This window comes from Corythoichthys intestinalis, chromosome 11 (assembly GCF_030265065.1).
Source record: "Corythoichthys intestinalis isolate RoL2023-P3 chromosome 11, ASM3026506v1, whole genome shotgun sequence".
Taxonomy (NCBI): Eukaryota; Metazoa; Chordata; class Actinopteri; order Syngnathiformes; family Syngnathidae; genus Corythoichthys; species Corythoichthys intestinalis.
In genome coordinates, this window is record NC_080405.1 from 31,815,128 (window position 1) to 31,833,435 (window position 18,308).

The following is an 18,308-nucleotide window of genomic DNA, read 5'->3' on the forward strand; positions in this document are numbered from 1 at the left end:
TTTTTAAACATTAGCAATGGAGCTATTTTGGCTTTATATCCAAACCTTAATTGAGCAGAATTATTCATGTGTGAGGGAATGAGGGACAAAACACAATTATTTACATCGAACAAGAAATGAAGTTTGATCCATATTTTTTTTTTTATATATGTGTATGCTGACAAATAACATTTTGTGTTAAGTCTGGCTGCCGTTGAGTATGATTCAATATGATTTTCTTCTTCTTTTACTAACACAGCACATACTCTTTAAATATTATAAATTAGGGCTGTCAAAATTATCGCGTTAACGCACGGTAATTAATTTTTTAAATTAATCACATTAAAATATTTGACGCAATTAACGCACATGTCCCGCTCAGACAGTATTCTGCCTTTTGGTACGTTTTACAGCAAGGCTTTTTGTGCTGTCTAACAGCGAACTGTTGTGGTCGCTTTGAGACATGGTTTGTTTTCTTGCCAGTTCAATATGGCTGCACGACGTCTCGGGCTGACGCCTACGTTGTAATGTTGTGCTTATATGATCCTTGGACAAGATTTGTCCGTAAGTATCGTTGTTGTAAATAATGTACATATTATGTTAGTAAGCGAAATGTTATATTTTTTGTATGAGACGCTTTTTGTTTATGTTTAGTGAACCTGTATAGCGTGCTAAGCTAACGTTGTTGCTAATGCAATGCTTGTGTACTTTTTTTTTTGTAGTTTTACGACGGTCTAAAGAGGACAATGGTTTGAGGCCATTTTATTAATAAATCAGATGAAAAAGGAAGAAGTCTGACTATTAAGGCGTCGTTCACTAGCTGTCTAGCTTTGGAAAAAGTAGACGCTTCAGAGTGAGGAGAGGACAGCATAGACAGATTTAAAGGACAGTAGAGTGAAATCCCCACTACAGTCCTTATGTACCGTATGTTGAATGTATATATCCATCTTGTGTCTTATCTTTCCATTCCAACAATTTATTTTACAGAATATATATATAATTCACAGAAAAATATGGCATATTTTATAGATGGTTTGAATTGCGATTAATTGCGATTGATTACGATTAATTAATTTTTAAGCTGTAATTAACTTGATTAAAAATTTTAATCGTTTGACAGCCCTATTATAAATATATACAGTGGTACCTCGACATGCTTCGACACAAGATCTTTTCGTCATCCAACGTAAAATTTGACTCGCCATTTGTTTCTACATCTGCCGACATGGTCGAAATACGACGACATGACAGTGCCGCAGAAAAAGGTGACGCTTACCATTGAAATGATGATGCAAATTATAGAAAAATATGAGCGTGGGGTGCGGATCCATGAACTGGCTCATTAATACATCTCCATGGTCCTCCCCCGACCACCGTTCGCCAATCTTTGTAAGTTAAGGTTACAATTATTATTGTGGTAACATCACTAAAGAACTCTCCAGCTTCGTCAGGTTTTTATCATTTATTTCAGAACTTTTCCAACACAAAACGCCTACTCTAAGCCGTAGTTGACTGTGTTCTCAAGAGAACATTGAAAGTGAAAGTAAGGTTTACCGCACCCTCTCTGTCACGTCAGCCGCGCGATGCGTTCAGGTACAGCAAAAAACATCCGCCACATTACAACCCGATTTGTTAAATATTACAGGAATTATTATTATTATATTATTATTCCGATTTTTATTAATAATTTATTTGTTTTGCTATGTGTAATTGCCATCTGCAATAGTATCAGCAGTATTTATTAAGGATTTAGTGTAGGTTTTTGGGCTGTGGAACGAATTAATGTTATCATAATGTATTCTTATGGGAAAATCCTGCTCAACATACGACTATTTCGATTTACAAAAAAGGTCCTGGAATGAATTAACTTCGTATGTAGAAGTATCACTGTATATGTTATGGCAGTGAATGAATTACAGACAAAAAAAAAACCCATGACATTAATAGTAAATTTTGCAAAAAATATTTTTTCTCCTCTCCGCAATAGCATTTTGCAAAATACAAAAATAATTTCCTTTCCACACATGTGGCTTTTTGACAAAGAATTAGTGTATATTTTTCTCTCCTTTAATAAAAAAGAACCCAAATTTAAGACATTTTCCTCTAATTACAAAGTGTTCTAGTACAAAAATCCTACTCAATTCTCCAAAGATCAAACTCCACCAATCATAAAAGCTATCTCAGAGCACGTTTGATTTGGGCCAGGCTTTGAACCACACTTCTATTTTTAAAGAGAGCTGACTTGAAGTAAGTCAAAGAAAGTCCTTTTTAACAGGAAGTAAGAAGCAGACGGGCTCGGGGTGGGGCAGCCATCTGCCTCCTCTGCTTTCTGGATAATTTATGAGCTTTGTGTCGTCTGTATTTTGTATTTTGTTATATAATTGAATATAAGTCAAACTCCAAAATGGTTGGGCCGTGCTTGGCTCTGACCCCAGATGTCATTGTGTTTTAATCCACCATCCCTCTGTCTCTGTAGCTGAATGCCAACACTTCCTGTCGCCAAATCCCCGCGCTCTCCCATATGTCCACTCCACTGCCTTTTGCTCTTTGCTCTCGGGTTGCAGTTTGGTGACCCGTCACCGTGTGCAATATGTGTATTGTTTTATGGTGGGCCGTGTGACGGTGATTCATCCGTAATGAAATGATTCACTCTCTTAAGTCGTTTACCTTCTTTGTATTCCATCTGTTGTTTCCTTTGGCAGAGGAGCACCCAAATTGTGTACTGAACCTTCATTGTTGTTCAGTCATTCCACAATTGGAGGACATTTTATGCTCCACCCAACACATTTTGCATTGTCCACATCAAGAAAAATACAAAAAACATGCAGTTTTTGTGTACTTGTCCTAAGACCAAACCCAAATCTAAAATATACGTATACACAATCTAAAAAAAAAAGAAAGAAAAAAAGAGATTGAATACTAAAACCAAATAAGTCTGGAGTACCCCAGAAAATACTACTACTTTTCAAATGCCCAATTTTAAATCTCCAATAAAACCGTTCAATTTTTAATTTTTATGTCTTGGGTATTATTTGTCTCATTGCTGTTTGTGGTAGCTGTGGGAACATTTGTTGTAATGAACATAATATTTCAAATAATAATTATTAGTGGAATGTGTGTCCCACAACACACATATAATAATATATATACATATATACAATATATATACATATAATAACCTTTTTACCAAAACTTTTTAGTAGAAGAAGAAAGCAGTGAATTACATTTACTGGACTTGACATCATCAAACATTTTCCCAAAATAATTGGCTGAGTAAATTTATACTCTTGCTTGGATTTTTCATGTAACTATAAAATAATTTGCCTTGATTGAATGTCTGACGCTACCTGTTAAAACCCTGTTATTGCTTAAAAATCCGAATAAGATTTTTATTTTCCTTATTTATTTAGTAAAAAACTAAGGCTAGGTTGACTTGAGGGAGGCGTTAACTTGACAGTCTGAACGGGACAAGTCGCGTAGAAGTGGACCATTTCAGATCCGATCTAGGTCACTTTCGTATGTAATTTTAAATCCGATTTGGGTCACATTTTTCAAAAATGTGCCTGCAGTCTGAACTCTCATGTCTCCCAAATCGGAATTCATGCAGCAATTACGTCAGCAAAGAGTGAGAGAGACAGGGAGGACTGCAGCGATAGAGCTGTGCACTACCGTTAGCGCCTAACTTGTACTCTGATTTTAGGCAGGGTGTGTGCTTGACCACAGTCATTAGAAAAATAAAATAAAATAGAAAAAAGGCATAAGCCTGAGAATGCTCTGTTTTCTTTCTATGTGCCAAATGAGCAATATTTCAATATTACTCACATGGCCGAGAGTAGGGGAAAACTGACTGTCTCTGTGCCTCATGCACACACAGTGTGTGCATGCATTCAATCCATTCATATAACTTTGAATATATATATATATAACTTTGAATATACTAAACCGGGATTATGTGTCTGTTATTTGTGTCCTCTTTTTGGAAATCAAAATATGGTCAGCAACCTGCGGCTCTTTAGCGCTGCCCTATTGGCTCGCTGGAGCTTTTTTAAAAATGTCTGAAAATGGAAAAAGATGGGGGAGGGAAGTATATTTTTCGTTTTATTATGCTTTCTGTAGGAGGACAAGCATGACACAAACATCCTTCTAGTTCATTAATATTGTAATGAAGTTAAACTTGAGGCGGCTTCGTACAACAGAGTAGTTACGTGGTGTGTCATTCTCTATTGGATGCGCTGCAGGGAAAATAAACATTTACCGTATTTTCCGCACTATAAGGCGCTTTGGAGTATAAGGCGCACATTCAATGAATGGCCTATTTTAAAACCGTTTTCATGTATAGGACACACTGAATTATAAGGCACAGTAGTAGTAGTAGAAGTTGTTGTTGGAGTTGCGTTTTGCATCAACAAGATGGAGCTGAGCTTAATGGAACGTCATACCCAGAGGCGTAGCAAGGGTCCCCGGGGGCCCCAGGCAACAAGCAACATGGGGCCCTTTGAGCGTGTGCAAGTAAGGGGGACAGTTGGACTTGGAGCAATACCATATTTAATAAAAGTATAATAACGCCTCGGTCTCATAGAGCACTTTTTAGGACACTCAAAGTGTCCGGCTTCAACTATATTACGACATAAAACTACAGTAACATAGTACACTCACCGCTGTCTTGCTTCCTTTTCCCCTCTTCTGCTTTTATTTTTCTTTCTTTTGTCGCTTCCAGAAGGATAACTTTTCTTCATTTTGAATATACGCCAATTAAGAAAAAGCCAATGTGAGGGAGAGGGGGGTGTAGAGTGAGTGAAGGGGCCCTTCAAGGAACTCAGACACAAGACTTTCACTGAGAATAAAGCTGCATGTGCTAAATCTGTTTGCCCTCTGGGGGCCCCTGCTGGCTGGGAGCGCTAGGCAATTTCCTGGTTTGCCTAATGGGACTCGACGTCTCTGGTCAAACTATGTTTAACCAATATTCATCCATATATGAGGCACATCGGATTATAAGGCGCACTGTCGGCTTTTGAGAAAATTGAAGGCTTTCTGGTGCATCTCATAGAGCGGAAAAAACGGGAATCATGAAGGCTCATAATGAATTTTCCGCCAACTTAGTCATTTTGATAGTAGATTAATATAGTTAATATAGCTACATACAGCATATGTTGCCCTGATTATAAAGCTTATACAAGATTTTCAATTTTTTGCAGCTCCAGACATATATACAGTATTTTTTTTTTTTTTTTTTTTTGTCCAATATGGCTGTCAACATTTTGGGTTGCCGACCCTTACTCTAGAACAACAAAGAGCCAGTATACTGTATGTAGTCATTTGTTTTGATGCTTTGGGCTGCGAGTTAGTGCAATAAGTGTAATACTTGTGTAACGGGTACACGCTGGTCCGTTGTGGAGCGTGGAAACCTCTCTGCCAATTCCTTCAAGTAGGGACGCTGGCGGTTGTGCCGTTGGCTCGAGCTTTATGGCGCAGTGGTTAGTGTCCCTACCTGCCGAGTGGAAGCGTCGTGGTGCGCGGGTTTGCGTCGCAGCCTAGGCGCTTACACACCAGTTACACTTGAACAGGCTCAATGGAAATGACAGTCTGAACAGGCACGCCAAAAAAACGAATATGATGAAAAATCGGAAATGTGCATGAAGACCAGCGGCCTGAACCTAGCCTAAGTTGGTCCTCTTGGTCAGCAGTAACAGCTTGCTAAACAGCTACATTCTACTCCTGAGATAAAGCTAACACTGTTATGAATTTGCAACCCTGTTACTGCTGACCATGTTAAGAAAGCCCGCAAGAAATTTCAACAAAGTACATGGATTACTGGAACCATGACCTATGGTCTGATGAGACGGGCGGGCTTTCTTGTGTACCGTCTTCAGAAGAGGCTTCCTCCTGGGTTGACAGCCATGCACACCAATTTGATGCAGAGTGCAGCGTATGGTCTGTGCACTAACAGGCTGACCCCCCCCCCCCACCTCTTCAACCTCTGCAGCAATGCTGACAGCACTCCTGTAATGAGTCACATGACATTTTGGAGGGAAATGACAAGCAGTACTCAATTTGGACATTTAGAGATGTACGTATTTACTAAGGGGTGTACTCACTTTTGTTGCCAGGGGGTTAGATTTTGATGGCTATATATTTGAGGGGAAAATAAATGAACTCTATTATATAAGCTGCACACATACTACTTTGCATTGTGTCAAAGTGTCATTTTGTCAGTGTTGTCCCAAGAAAAGATATAGTTAAATATCTGCAGAAATATGAGGGGTGTACTCACTTCTGTGATACACTGTATAATCTAATGTTATCAAGGTTTTGATAGTTTATTACTGTAATTTTCGGACTATAGGCCGCTACTTTTCCCCCTCATTTTGAATCCTGCGGCTTATAGTCCAGTACGGCTTACATGTTGATTTATTTGGGTTAACAGCTAACACTTTATTTGACAGTGGTGTCATAAGACTGCCAGAAGACAGCCATAATTATGACATGACACTATTATGAGCATCAGTGAATGCTTATGACAGATGTCACTAAATGGAATCCGGCAAATTATATCACCAACTCTATTGATGTCTAGCTCGGATCTTTTACATGCAGTCAAAAGTGAGATAATTTGACATCTCTCATACGCATTCATTAATGATCATGGCAGTGTCATGTCATAATTATGATGGTCTTATGACAGTCTTATAGCGCCACAGTCAAATAAAGTAGCTAACTAGCAATTAATGAAACAACTGGAACAGTAACTGAAGAAATTATTAGCACAGAACATGAATTTTGAATGTTATTTATCATCTGTAGAGCTGCAATGCACGCTAGGAGGCATGTTGGATGACAACAGTGTTGACAGCAGGTGGCAGCAGAGGTTGACTGTCTCCCCCATGCGGGAAGTGATGGCAAAATGACGCTTCTTGAATTAATGAAGCTTTGCAGCCAATTGGTTCTAAGCTTCATAGTGATTCATTTGGTTTTATGACAGTCTTATGAAGCCGCTGTCAAAAAAAGTGTTTCCGGTTAATATCTTTTTATGTAAATATGCCATAATACAGTGAGCACAGCTGCGGCTTATAGTCCAGTGCAGCTTATCTATGAACAAATGCCTTTTTTGTGTCAAATTTGGTGGGTGGTGGCTTATAGTCAGGTGCGCCTTATAGTCCAAAAATTAGGGTACCTATTATTGATCAATAGGTAGCAGAAAGTGAGAAAATTGAAGGTATATTTGTCAAGAATTTTGAAGCCCAATATATCCCCCAGTTGTGGAATGACCTTGTTCTGGTCTCTTCTGTCTGCCGCCATCATGCCGCCACATTGGTTCGAAATATGTTGACTCACCTCATTGCGCGCAACGCGTCCCCCATCGTTTCCTCGCTCCTTCCTCGCCCCCTCAGCTCTATCATTGTCTCCCTCAACCCTCCGCTCCCCTTCCCTCCCCGCTGTCTCCCTCCTTCTGGCAGCTTGGCACTTCTGAGGTAGTTGCTGTCTTCGTAGCTAAGGGAAATGTCAGCGGTATACACCGGAAAATGGGTCAGAACATGTATCGACGCAGGCCGCACATGCTCAGTGGGTAACAAACAGCAATGGGGCAAGTGAATCAGATCAGTGTGTCCCCTCATATCGAGCGTGATGTGTGAATGTTTCTACCTCTTACCGCTGTCTTTTCTCATCAATTATTGACACTCCTCCTCAGCTCACGGCATTGCTCGCTAGTTCTGCAAAGGTAGCAAAGTGGTGGCCTGAGCATTAGGAAGACAAATGTGTTCATAGTGTAATTATGTTTGGATGCTAAAGAAAACGGAATGTATACCACTGTAGGCAAAGCGAATTCTTTTTTTCTCCTTTCTTGCTTTCTACATCCTATTCATTACATGTCGTGTGGTAAGGGATACAGAAAGTTAACACATGCAAACACCGCCTTGAGGGAGTTGCCTGCTCACAAATACCAGTCCTCACATGAGTCCCCTGAGCAGGCCTGGGGCGCATGCAGATAAAAAGGCCCGATCAGCGAATAGTATCAGATACTGTAGCGTGGAACCCGTACGACCTGCCTCGCTAATACTTTCTAAGCGTCGGCCGCCCGCGCCCTCGTAAAAGCCACGCGGACGACCCGCTGGTGCTCACCGCACAAAGACTTCAAAGTGCGTGTGTTGAAATCACTACAGACAGACTGATAAACTATCTGTTTCCCTTACGTTCCCCTCGGAGCGACCCCTCCTCTTCCTCGTCTCCCTCTCTTCTTCCTGCCCTCCTCCTCAAAAGTGTGCCTCTTTTCAGGCAGAGTTAAAGCCAGTGCAATAAATAAGACATATTATGGCCTTTTAACGTGATGAATAATGTAAAGCAATAAAAAGTTAATATATAACTACTTCACCCTCATTCTGCCATGCCTAAGTGTATTGTAAGTAGAGTCTAGGTTTATGCTTCGGTGTGTTTACCCGTGTGCGTGTGTGTCATGAATGTCTGTGTTAGAAATGTCTGCTGATGTAGATGTGAGCTCATTTTTTATGACAGGACAAGGATTCTGCTGTTTCACAGACGCTCGCATACTCGCCCTTCCTCTTTTTGTTCTTTCATCGTGACTTCTAAGACGCTCTCAACACGTGCAAAGATAACCTTGTCTGTACATAAAAGATATATCAAAAGATAACAAAAACTATTCCTTTCTGTAGCTGAGGAAGGTGTCATTGTAATGCTGCATGTGTGCACTGCCAAAGACTGACTTTGTTTTTTTTTTTAAAACTTGGTTCCCACAGTCCCAAATGCAGTCAACCCTGCAGTGCCAGAGAGGCCAGAAGATAATGCCATACCAGAGTCCAGTCCAAAACCACCAGACCAGGATCAATTGGGAAATGAGCTGCCTGGAAACCCTGGTAAATACATCTTTTGTTCTTTAAAGCAACGCTAGAGCCCCTCTGACATACGCTGAAACACTGTTAAAATCCCGGGATTTAAACGGGCAGCCCTTGTATGTGAAAGCAATTTCCTGGGCCGACTGACACGGAGATTACGCGGACATTTCACTGGTCGCGTCTTAGTATATTGTCCGGGACGAGGTGTATGTGAAAGCAAGCATTAAATTCCCAGGTCACAGCATGATGGCTGATGACATAAATACCATGGCGCACCAGCAGCCCTCCCTGCATAGAGATCGCCAAGATGGGACAAGTCTGTGAAAGTGTCCAACCCGAATCATTCCCTGGATATCTCTACATGCGTGAAAGCAATGATGCGAGTAAATCCCACGTCACCTTACACGGGAATGTACCGGGATATGTTTGTGAAAGGAGCTTAGGTCACTTTTTTTCCAATCAAAATCTCTATTTATTTTTCGCAATAATAGTGCATGGGTTTCCAGTTCAAAAAAAGACAAAATGGGATAAAAAATGGGACTGACATCCAACACACACACAATAGAAAAATAATAGTAATAAATAAAATTTAAAAATTAAATTAAATTAAAAATAAATAAACCATAAACTTAATCTCCGTCACTGCCAGTGAGCTTCATGACCATTGCACATTGAGTTTTAGTAATGGGTTTGGATAATAAATGTCAATACAATAAACTAAAGATATGCCAAATTGTGGAATGCCAAGGGCTTAAGACAGTGCTTCTCAATTATTTTCTGTTACGCCCCCCCAAGGAAGACGTAAATGTTTCGCGCCCCCCCCAACTCTCTGCCGCCACTGTAAATAGTATCATTCGTCTATATTACTATTATAAGTACGCCTCAGCCTAACATTGTGTCCTTTTTTTTCTATTAAAGAAAAAAAGTAACATAGATCAACTTATAATAAAGTATAACTTTTTTTAACATTGTGTTGCTTGTAACAGAAAAGACTTAATGCGCATCAATTTGCCTGAAGATAAAAAAAAAAAAAGTCACATCCAAACTGTAAAAATACACTCAAGGTACATTTTTGACCATTTGATACTGAAAAATAAAATGTAATAAAATCAGTAAATAATAACAAATTCAAATTGATTAGAAACATTTACTCTTCAGGACAACATGCCAAAAAATTTGACTGAAAAAAAACAAAACTGAATAGAAGGGGGGGGGAAGGTCTCTGGACAGAAGGAAAGTTTTTATTTTCGCTGATTCACCACAGTGCTCACTGGTTTACTGATATAACACTGACAAAGCGGGACGATTGTGACAATTGGCAATATTCGGCACATTTTCGCTGAAAAACAATCAAGCGGCTTGTCAATGAGATTGAGGTCTAATGTCTTTAAGTGGCGTCTTAACTGATTTGGCTTCTCCGCTATAATCATTTTTAGACTCAGTAAACAGTGGTCTTTCCTCATTTCCCACTATATTAAAAGTCAAAGGCAAACGGCCCGAAAAAAGCGCATTCTCGGCGGCCGAGGGAGAACCGTAGGTGAGGGCGGTGGTCGTGACGATCCCAAGCCGAAAACGGCACTTCTCGGCCGGACACGTGAGAAAGACAGTGGGTCGCTGCGTGAGTCCAGCTCTGCATGAGTCTCTTCCGTGTGCTCTTGCTTACTTCAAAAATACTGCACGCACTTTGAAAATGAGAGCGCCACTGCCACCCACGGAGTGGATGTGCAAGTACACTTTATTCTAGTACGGCAAAAAAAAAAAAAAAAAAAAAGCATGTTCCCCGAGGTCACTCGCGCCCCCCCTGGCATCGCTCTGCGCCCCCCTGGGGGGGCGCGCCCCACCATTTGAGAAGTACTGGCTTAAGAGGACTGACACATGTTTAAAAAAGGTCCCCAGGCACGTAGGAATCTCCCATTAGAATAATGGATAGAGTATCTGATCTTTTCCATTTTCAAACATGTCATTAAGACCGTCAGCCATTCGGTGTGTGTGGGAGGGAGGGGGTCCACCCACCTGAGGAGGACAGACCTACGGGCCAGGAGGGAGGCAAACTCTAGAGTGCGGCGCTGATCAGAATATAGTCGAGAGTCCTCTGTAACTCCGAATAAGCCAATAAGAGGGTTCGGTTCCACCTTCACCTTCAAGATCTGTGAGAGGGAATGAAAAACCTCTCTCCAGAATTTGCTAAGTTTAGGACAAGTCCAAAACATATGAAAGAGTGAGCCGTCTGAGATGTTGCATTTGGTACAGAGTGGTCTGATGTCAGAATAAAAAGTGGCCAGTTTGGTTTTGGAGATGTGAACTCTGTGGACCACTTTGAATTGGATTAAATTATGGTGAGCACAGAGATAAGGGAATTGACTCGTTTTAAGTCGGATAACCATGTTTCCTCAGAAAAGAGGGTACCAAGGTCCTCCTCCAATTCCGCCCTTATTCTATCCATAGATGCAATCTTCAGAGCCAACACAGGTCGCTTTTAAATCTTTATAAAATATTTTCATAACATTTGGGATGATATGTCGACTGACAACTAGTTGAATGACACCTCTTTTATATCTTGAGGGGGTCTGTATCGCTTTCACCGGAACTAATTTACTTTGACGAGGGTGGCAGGAACCCTGCCACACAAGAAAACTACAAATGTGCTGACTTCTTTACGACGTACGTCACTTCTCCCTTTCTCCATTCGTTATAAAGACCGAAGTCGATGCGAACGCTTTCGTGTGAATTCTGCAAAGATGACAGAGCAACAAAAGACACAAAAAGTAGCAGAAAAAAAAAGAAAAAGGGAGGCTACCAGGATAAAAGGACACTCAAGAAAAAACATTGGCCCGGCTTTCACTCGCTGGCATGAACCCCGTGCTCAACTGACTCGTCAGACCTGACTGAAATCAACGTTTCTTACTTTCAACATTGTCATATGCTATTGTTTAACCACAACTGGGTTCATTACTTCATTACTATTCATCCTTCAAACATCCTCTGGAAACAGAAATTTTATTTAATCCATCTGCAGGCGACCGGGAGATCAGGATTTTATGACACTGTGTGCTGGTCTTCATGGGAAAAGCAGTCTTCCTTAAGGCAAAACATTGCCGCTTGCTGCGTTGCTAAAATCGACTAAAAGTAAAAATTACCTAGTATTGCTTTAAATAATGTTCCAATGCAACTATTGGATTAAAACCAATTTTTTCAAACACTAAACATTTTGCTAGGATCGGAAAGGTCTTTTTTTCTGTAAAAAAAAAACAAAAAATCATCACAGCCACCAGGGTACTTGCTTCAAGACACTGTGATATTTTTGTCACACTACATCAAGTACATATTCATCGATATTGTATCTAGGGCTGCAACGATTAATCAATTAACTCGAGTAATTCGATTGAAAAAAAGATTTGAATTAAATTTTGCTGCTTTGAGTATTCATTTAATTAAAGTGGCGTTGTAATGGTTTGTTTTGAAAGTGTTTGCATTTAGTTTTATTGATTTTGGGTGGATACACTGCCCGCTAGTTGCACCAGTGAATATGACATAATTCATTTCACGTGGCTGAATCCACCTGCTCCCTGTTAAGTCCAACATAAGCTAAGTTTTTGTTTGAGCTAATGTTTTTTTAATGCATTCATACTTAAGTTTATAGGTATTTTTAGCCGTTTTTTGTCGGAATATGTGTTTGAACCATTTGTTAAGAGTATTGTAAAAATAAAAATAAAATAAAAACAAGTTAGCATTTTATAGCATTTTAGCTAGCAGGCTTTTGCTATGTAAGTTAGCCAATTGTTTTTTTGTTGTACTTAGATCCTCATTTATTCATTTATTTATTTATTTTAAATATTAAGTTTAAGGCTACGCTCTGGTATTTTACATTTTTATGTTCCTTATCCGATTACTCGATTATTCCAACTAACTAGTTCATCGATTAATCGACTACAAAAATAATTGATAGCTGCACCCCTAATTGGATCCGTATTGTTCATGCCATTGACAATATTTTGGATTTAAAAAAAAAAGATCAGCATGTTCCAGAGGTGTTAATTAGGTGTTACAGTTTAAATCTGTATTACTGTTAAGGGTAATTGTACACAAGGGCGCATGTTTGCATAGGGATGGTAGGGACATAACACTACCAAGTTGGTAGTACCAAGTTTTCAGGACGCTCAAATTGTCCCCCACCAACTTTTATGCAAACTTATGTGCATTATATAATGAGTTCAGTTATATAGGTAATTTAGATTGTCTTCCCATATGTTGTAAGGATAGAATTGAAATCCACAATAACTGAAACTGCAAATTTCCAAGCGCAAATTGGCGAGGAATTTCTTTAATGCAACGCGGTGGCTTCAGAGTGCAAGTCCCTTTATTAAAAAAACAAAAAACAAAAAAAAAAAAAAAAAAGGGGAGTTATCCAGTAATGGGTCCACTTCAGGGGGACACTGACATGAACATGACCTGACATGAAAAAAATCTGTGAAATTAAATCACACATCAGAATTTCATGTGAATACTTTAGTTCGTGTCTTGGGGTAGTCTAGTATGCCTCAGATGTAGACCGGTCCTTGGATATCTCAGATTTAGTTTGAGTCTAGGGGTGCTCCAAGAGGACCCATTCTTGGACAGCTCCCCATTTTTTTTTTATTTTTTTTTTTTGGATAAGGGACTTGCACTCTGTCGCCACCGCGTTGCATCACCGTAATGCACATAATGCAAACAACGATCCAAACAAGGGACGGTTAGCTTGACTTTGTTTCCCTTGTGGAGGCTGTCCTGACCGCAGAGCAAATCTCGAGTAGGAAGCTACTTAGAAAGGCGTGTCCTACTGTATGTGTTTTCTACTGTTAACGATAATTAAACTGTGAGAAATGTAGTGAACTCTGTTGGAAACTATAGAACCAGAAAAACGTGCGCAAGAAGCTGCTTAGAGAGAGGTCCCACTCTGTGTTTCACAGGAAAGTGTTGACAGTAAAAAAAAAAAAAAAAAAAAAAAAAAAAAAAAAAAAAAAAAAAAAAAAAAACGCTGCTGCTTTTCTTCTTGTAAACAGCCTGGTTTAGAAGGAAAGAAGGCTAGCACATGTTGTGACTTTACATTTTTGAAACCAAATACCTGCATTTCATTTTTTAACTAGAATTTTTTTTTTTTTTGGGCCATTAATAAGGATAAAAAAAACTTTATTTGCAGTCAATGCAGACATTTTTGTCAGATGATAATACAGTACATTATTCATAATCGAGGTAAAAAGTTTAATTAATCCCGATTTAGATTTTTTGTCATAATTGCTCAATCCACAGATGCACTTAAGAGTTGCTTGTGGACAAAAACAGTAGTGTTTTAACTGAAGGAAGGCTCCATTTTTATTTATTTTTGTTCGTCTCTGACTGAGAAGTTTTTTCAGTTATATTTCATTTATTTATTTAGACAGACAATGTTGATTGGTTTTAAGACAAATGTACTAGTATGTTTATATTTATTTTTGTGTATGCTAATATAGTTTATGTTCAAATATTGCAATTTAAATTTGCAAATAAAATCCAAACTTTTATTCTGAAAGTTTTGAAAATGTTTCGTTAATAGTTTTTGAAAACAAAGGTTTGAATCAAATGTTGTATCACCTGAACCAACATACATGAAAGTAAGTATAAGTCAATACAGATTCATTTTGCATTGATCGTTTAGCCTACCAATTAATTAGGCTTATATTCGTGAGAAATGTAGCTCTGACCCCCGTTCAATAATCCGTTTGGTTTCATTAATGTTCCGTCCCCAGCAAAAAGTGTACATGCAGGTTATGCTGTTATATCGTCCCTACCAATGTTGAGACCAAACCTATGCCCTTAATTGTACATGTTTTACACTTTTAGAATATGAGAAAGCCCAACACAAGATCAGTGAAAGGACAAATCCCCCTTCATATAAATAATAAAGCTTAGCTTGAAATGCCACTAACACAGATTTTTGGTTGCGTATTGCATTGGTGTAGCACTGCATTGCATCACAATAAGTGCTAGAACTTATAAAATGCCAAAGAAAAGATGCTAAATGGCGTGTTCTTGCTGTAGCAGATGTAGTTAAAATACAGCTTACAGGCCACATCTGTCTTGTTTGTAAACTCTGACCGGCCCTCCACCTAACTATGTTTATGATAATGAGATTAGTAGTTCTGTGTGGCGTGGTGAGGATATGTTTTCAAAGTGGAGATTCCAAAAATAAAAACGTTCTATTCAAAAGGGGCCTCCAATAGGAGAGGGACTGGTGGAGGGATTCAGTTTAATCAAAATAAGACATTTGAAAACATCTGCTTTGTATTGGAGTTAAAAACAAAACAAAGGTCTTGCAATGTATATTTTTTAAATTGTTGTTGTTAACATAAACTGTATTTGGAGCCAAGGGTGTGGGTTTGGTGTTAACCTTGGTAGGGACGATATAGCAGCATAACCTGCATGTACATTTTTTTGCTGGGGACGGGACATCAATAAAACCAAACAGATTGGGCGAACGGGGGTTGGAGCTACATTTCTCATGAATATGAACCTAATTAATTGAAAGGCTAAATGATCAATGCAAAATAAATCTGTATTGACTAACTTTTATATGTATTGGTTTAGGTCACAGGTGTCAAACCGATTCCAGAAAGGGCCTAGTGGGTGCTGGATTTTGTTCCAACTGATAACGCGCAGAGAGTTTAACCAATGAACTTCCTGCTGAAACAAGCAGCACCTGACAAAGTTTAACTGATTACACATGTAAAAGATCTAATTGGTGAAAAGGTGTCCTCTTCATTGGTTGGAAAGCAAACCTGCACCCACTAGGCCCTTTCTGGAATTGGTTTGACACCTGTGGTTTAGGTGATACACAGTTTGATTCAAACCTTACATTTTGAAAACTTCTAGAGTAAACAATAAATTAACATACACAAAAAACACAATCTTGTTAATAATGCAAAAAATAAACATTTCTCATAAGATCACTCAACATTGTCTGTGTAAATAAAGAAATTAAATACATTACAGTTGTACCTCTACATTTGAAGTTGATTCGTTCCAGGACCTTGTTTGTAAGTCGAAATGGAATACATTATAATAACATTAATTCGTTCCACAGCCCAAAAACCTACACTAAATCTTTGATAAATACTGCTGGTACTATTGCAAATAGCATTTACACAGAGAAAAATAAATAAATTATGAATAAAAATCGGAATAATAATATAATATAATAGTAATAATAATAATAATAAAAATACCTGTAATAATGTAACGAATCAGGTTCTAATGTGGCAGATGTATTTTTGCGTTGTGTACCTGAACGCACCACGTGGTTGACTTGTCAGAGTGAGAGAGGATGTTTTACTTTCACTTTACATGTTCAGCTGCGACGGACAGCAGGCATGTTGTGTTACAAAGTTCTGAAACAAATGATCAAAAACTTAAGGAAGCTGGGGATTTCTTTGGCGATGTTACAATAATAATAATTGTCACCCTAACTTGTAAAAACTGGCGAAATGTGGAGGACCGCTGAGATCATAGATCATCTACGGCCGTAATTTTGAGCCAGTTCACGGATGCGCCCCCCACATTCATATTTTTCTATTATTTCCATCTTCATTTGAATGGTAAGCGTTATCTTTTGCCTTTATTCACCACCTGCACTAACATCTTTGGAACCCATGTTGATTTCACCGGGGATGGCATGGCTCAGTGGTAGAGTAGTTGTCACCCCCAACCCAGAGGTTGTGGGTTCGGTTCTCTGCCCAGATGAACCTGCCTAAGTATCCTTGAGCAAGATACTGAACCCCGCATTGCTCCTGGTGCTGCGTCACCAGTAGGTAGATGGCGATGTAGTGTAAAGCTTTGAGCGCCCTGAAAGGTGAAAAAGCGCTACACAAGTATAACACCATTTACCATTTCTCTCAAAAGAAAATCTGCCGTGGGTCCGTCTTGCAGGAAAACAAAGAAACTGCGGCACTGTCATAAATCGTCGTATTTTGACCATGTCGTCGATGTAGAAATAAATGGCAAGTCAAATTTTACGTCGGATATCGAAAAGATCGTGTGTCGAAGCGATCGTATGTCGAGGTACAACTGTGTAACTGAAAAAACTTCTTAACAAAAATAAATAAAAATGGACCCTTCCTTGAGGTAAAAACACTGCTGCTTTTGTCCACAAGTACAGCCAAACTCAACAAAAAATTAAAGCTCCTTCAGGCTGCTTTAAGACCACATAAAGAAGATAAAAATGAAAATTAGTGAGAAGGGGGTAAACCTCGGTTCACTATGTTTCAGAGTTTAATTAACGTTAACAGTAGAAAACACATACAAGAGGACACGTCTCTCTAAGCAGCTTCCTACTCGAGTTTTGCAGGTTAGCAAATTCACACAGTTTATTGTTATGCTAACTGATGCAGGTCAAACTTTCAGTACTTTCAAGTCATCAGCCAATCAAAGGTGTGTTTGGGGCGGGGGCACATTCAGCAAGTGAAAAGGGGTAAATGTAAGTCTGAACATAATGAAAATAATTCACCTAATAATAGTAGGGTCAATTCTTTCCTTACAAAGTATGTGAATACACTGTAAAATTACCTATATAACTAAAGTTATAAGGTTGCTTAAAAGTTGTTGGGGACAATTTGAGCATCCTGAAAAGTTGGTAATGTTATGTCCCTACCATCCCTATGCAAACCTACGCCCTTGTTTGGAGCATTACCTGACTGAGTGAATCACAATTGGACGAAAAATTCGTTTCTGTCCGTTTAATACATGGGACAGCGTGCCTGAAGAACTGCCAAGTTTAAACAGGTTTTGTCATAAGTGAAACGACTAGCTCCTAGTCAGCTTGTTTATAATTCAGAAGTTCCAAGCCTACAATATTGAATAGTCATTTTTTTTAAGCGGATCTGAAATGTTTAGAGAAGCAGATATGTTCTTGCTTTCCCTGTACTGCACGTGCACTGTTTTGCATGGTGGTTTGCTCCTGCCTTTTATCTGGCTTATTTGAAGCCACAAAATTAACCAGCACAATTCATCTCAGGTTTGATGAATGACATTGCCTGTGGTTAATTAATCAGCGTGCGTCTACTCCTCCCACAATGCGCAAAACGAATTGCACTACAATTAGCAAAGTTGGCGAACGCAATCCTGGTTGTGTCCATTTTGGCATGCGCATAGCTTGAGTAAATTAGGCCTTCAGAAATGTGATTACCTTATTTAATGTACATGAGCGAGGCAAAAAGAAGAGAAACATCTCATTAGCTTTTCCTTTATATTGGATCCCATTAACTCGTGCAGGTGTGTCCATGTGTCCGGTTAGTGTATATACTATTAAATTAATGAGACCTGCAATTAAGATTCAGTGTAGTAACAGTTTGAGAAGTCGTTTGAACTTACTCGTGTGCTCTGAAGTCCTTCTTGTTTGCTTTTTTTCACCAGCGCTTTTCATATCATACGCCCTCCTTTCAAGATCACTTCCAACACTAACTTTTTGACTTACTC

At 39.1% G+C, this 18,308-nt stretch overlaps 1 protein-coding gene across 1 annotated transcript in view; it reads left to right on the top strand.

Annotated features, from left to right (window-relative positions):
• Positions 1-18,308, top strand: part of efnb1 (ephrin-B1) — a 129,388-nt gene that overhangs the window by 99,476 nt on the left and 11,604 nt on the right. The window contains exon 4 of the mRNA XM_057849744.1: positions 8,730-8,846. Within this exon, the coding sequence (XP_057705727.1) occupies positions 8,730-8,846 (117 nt within the window). The remainder of the gene's footprint in view (positions 1-8,729; positions 8,847-18,308) is intronic.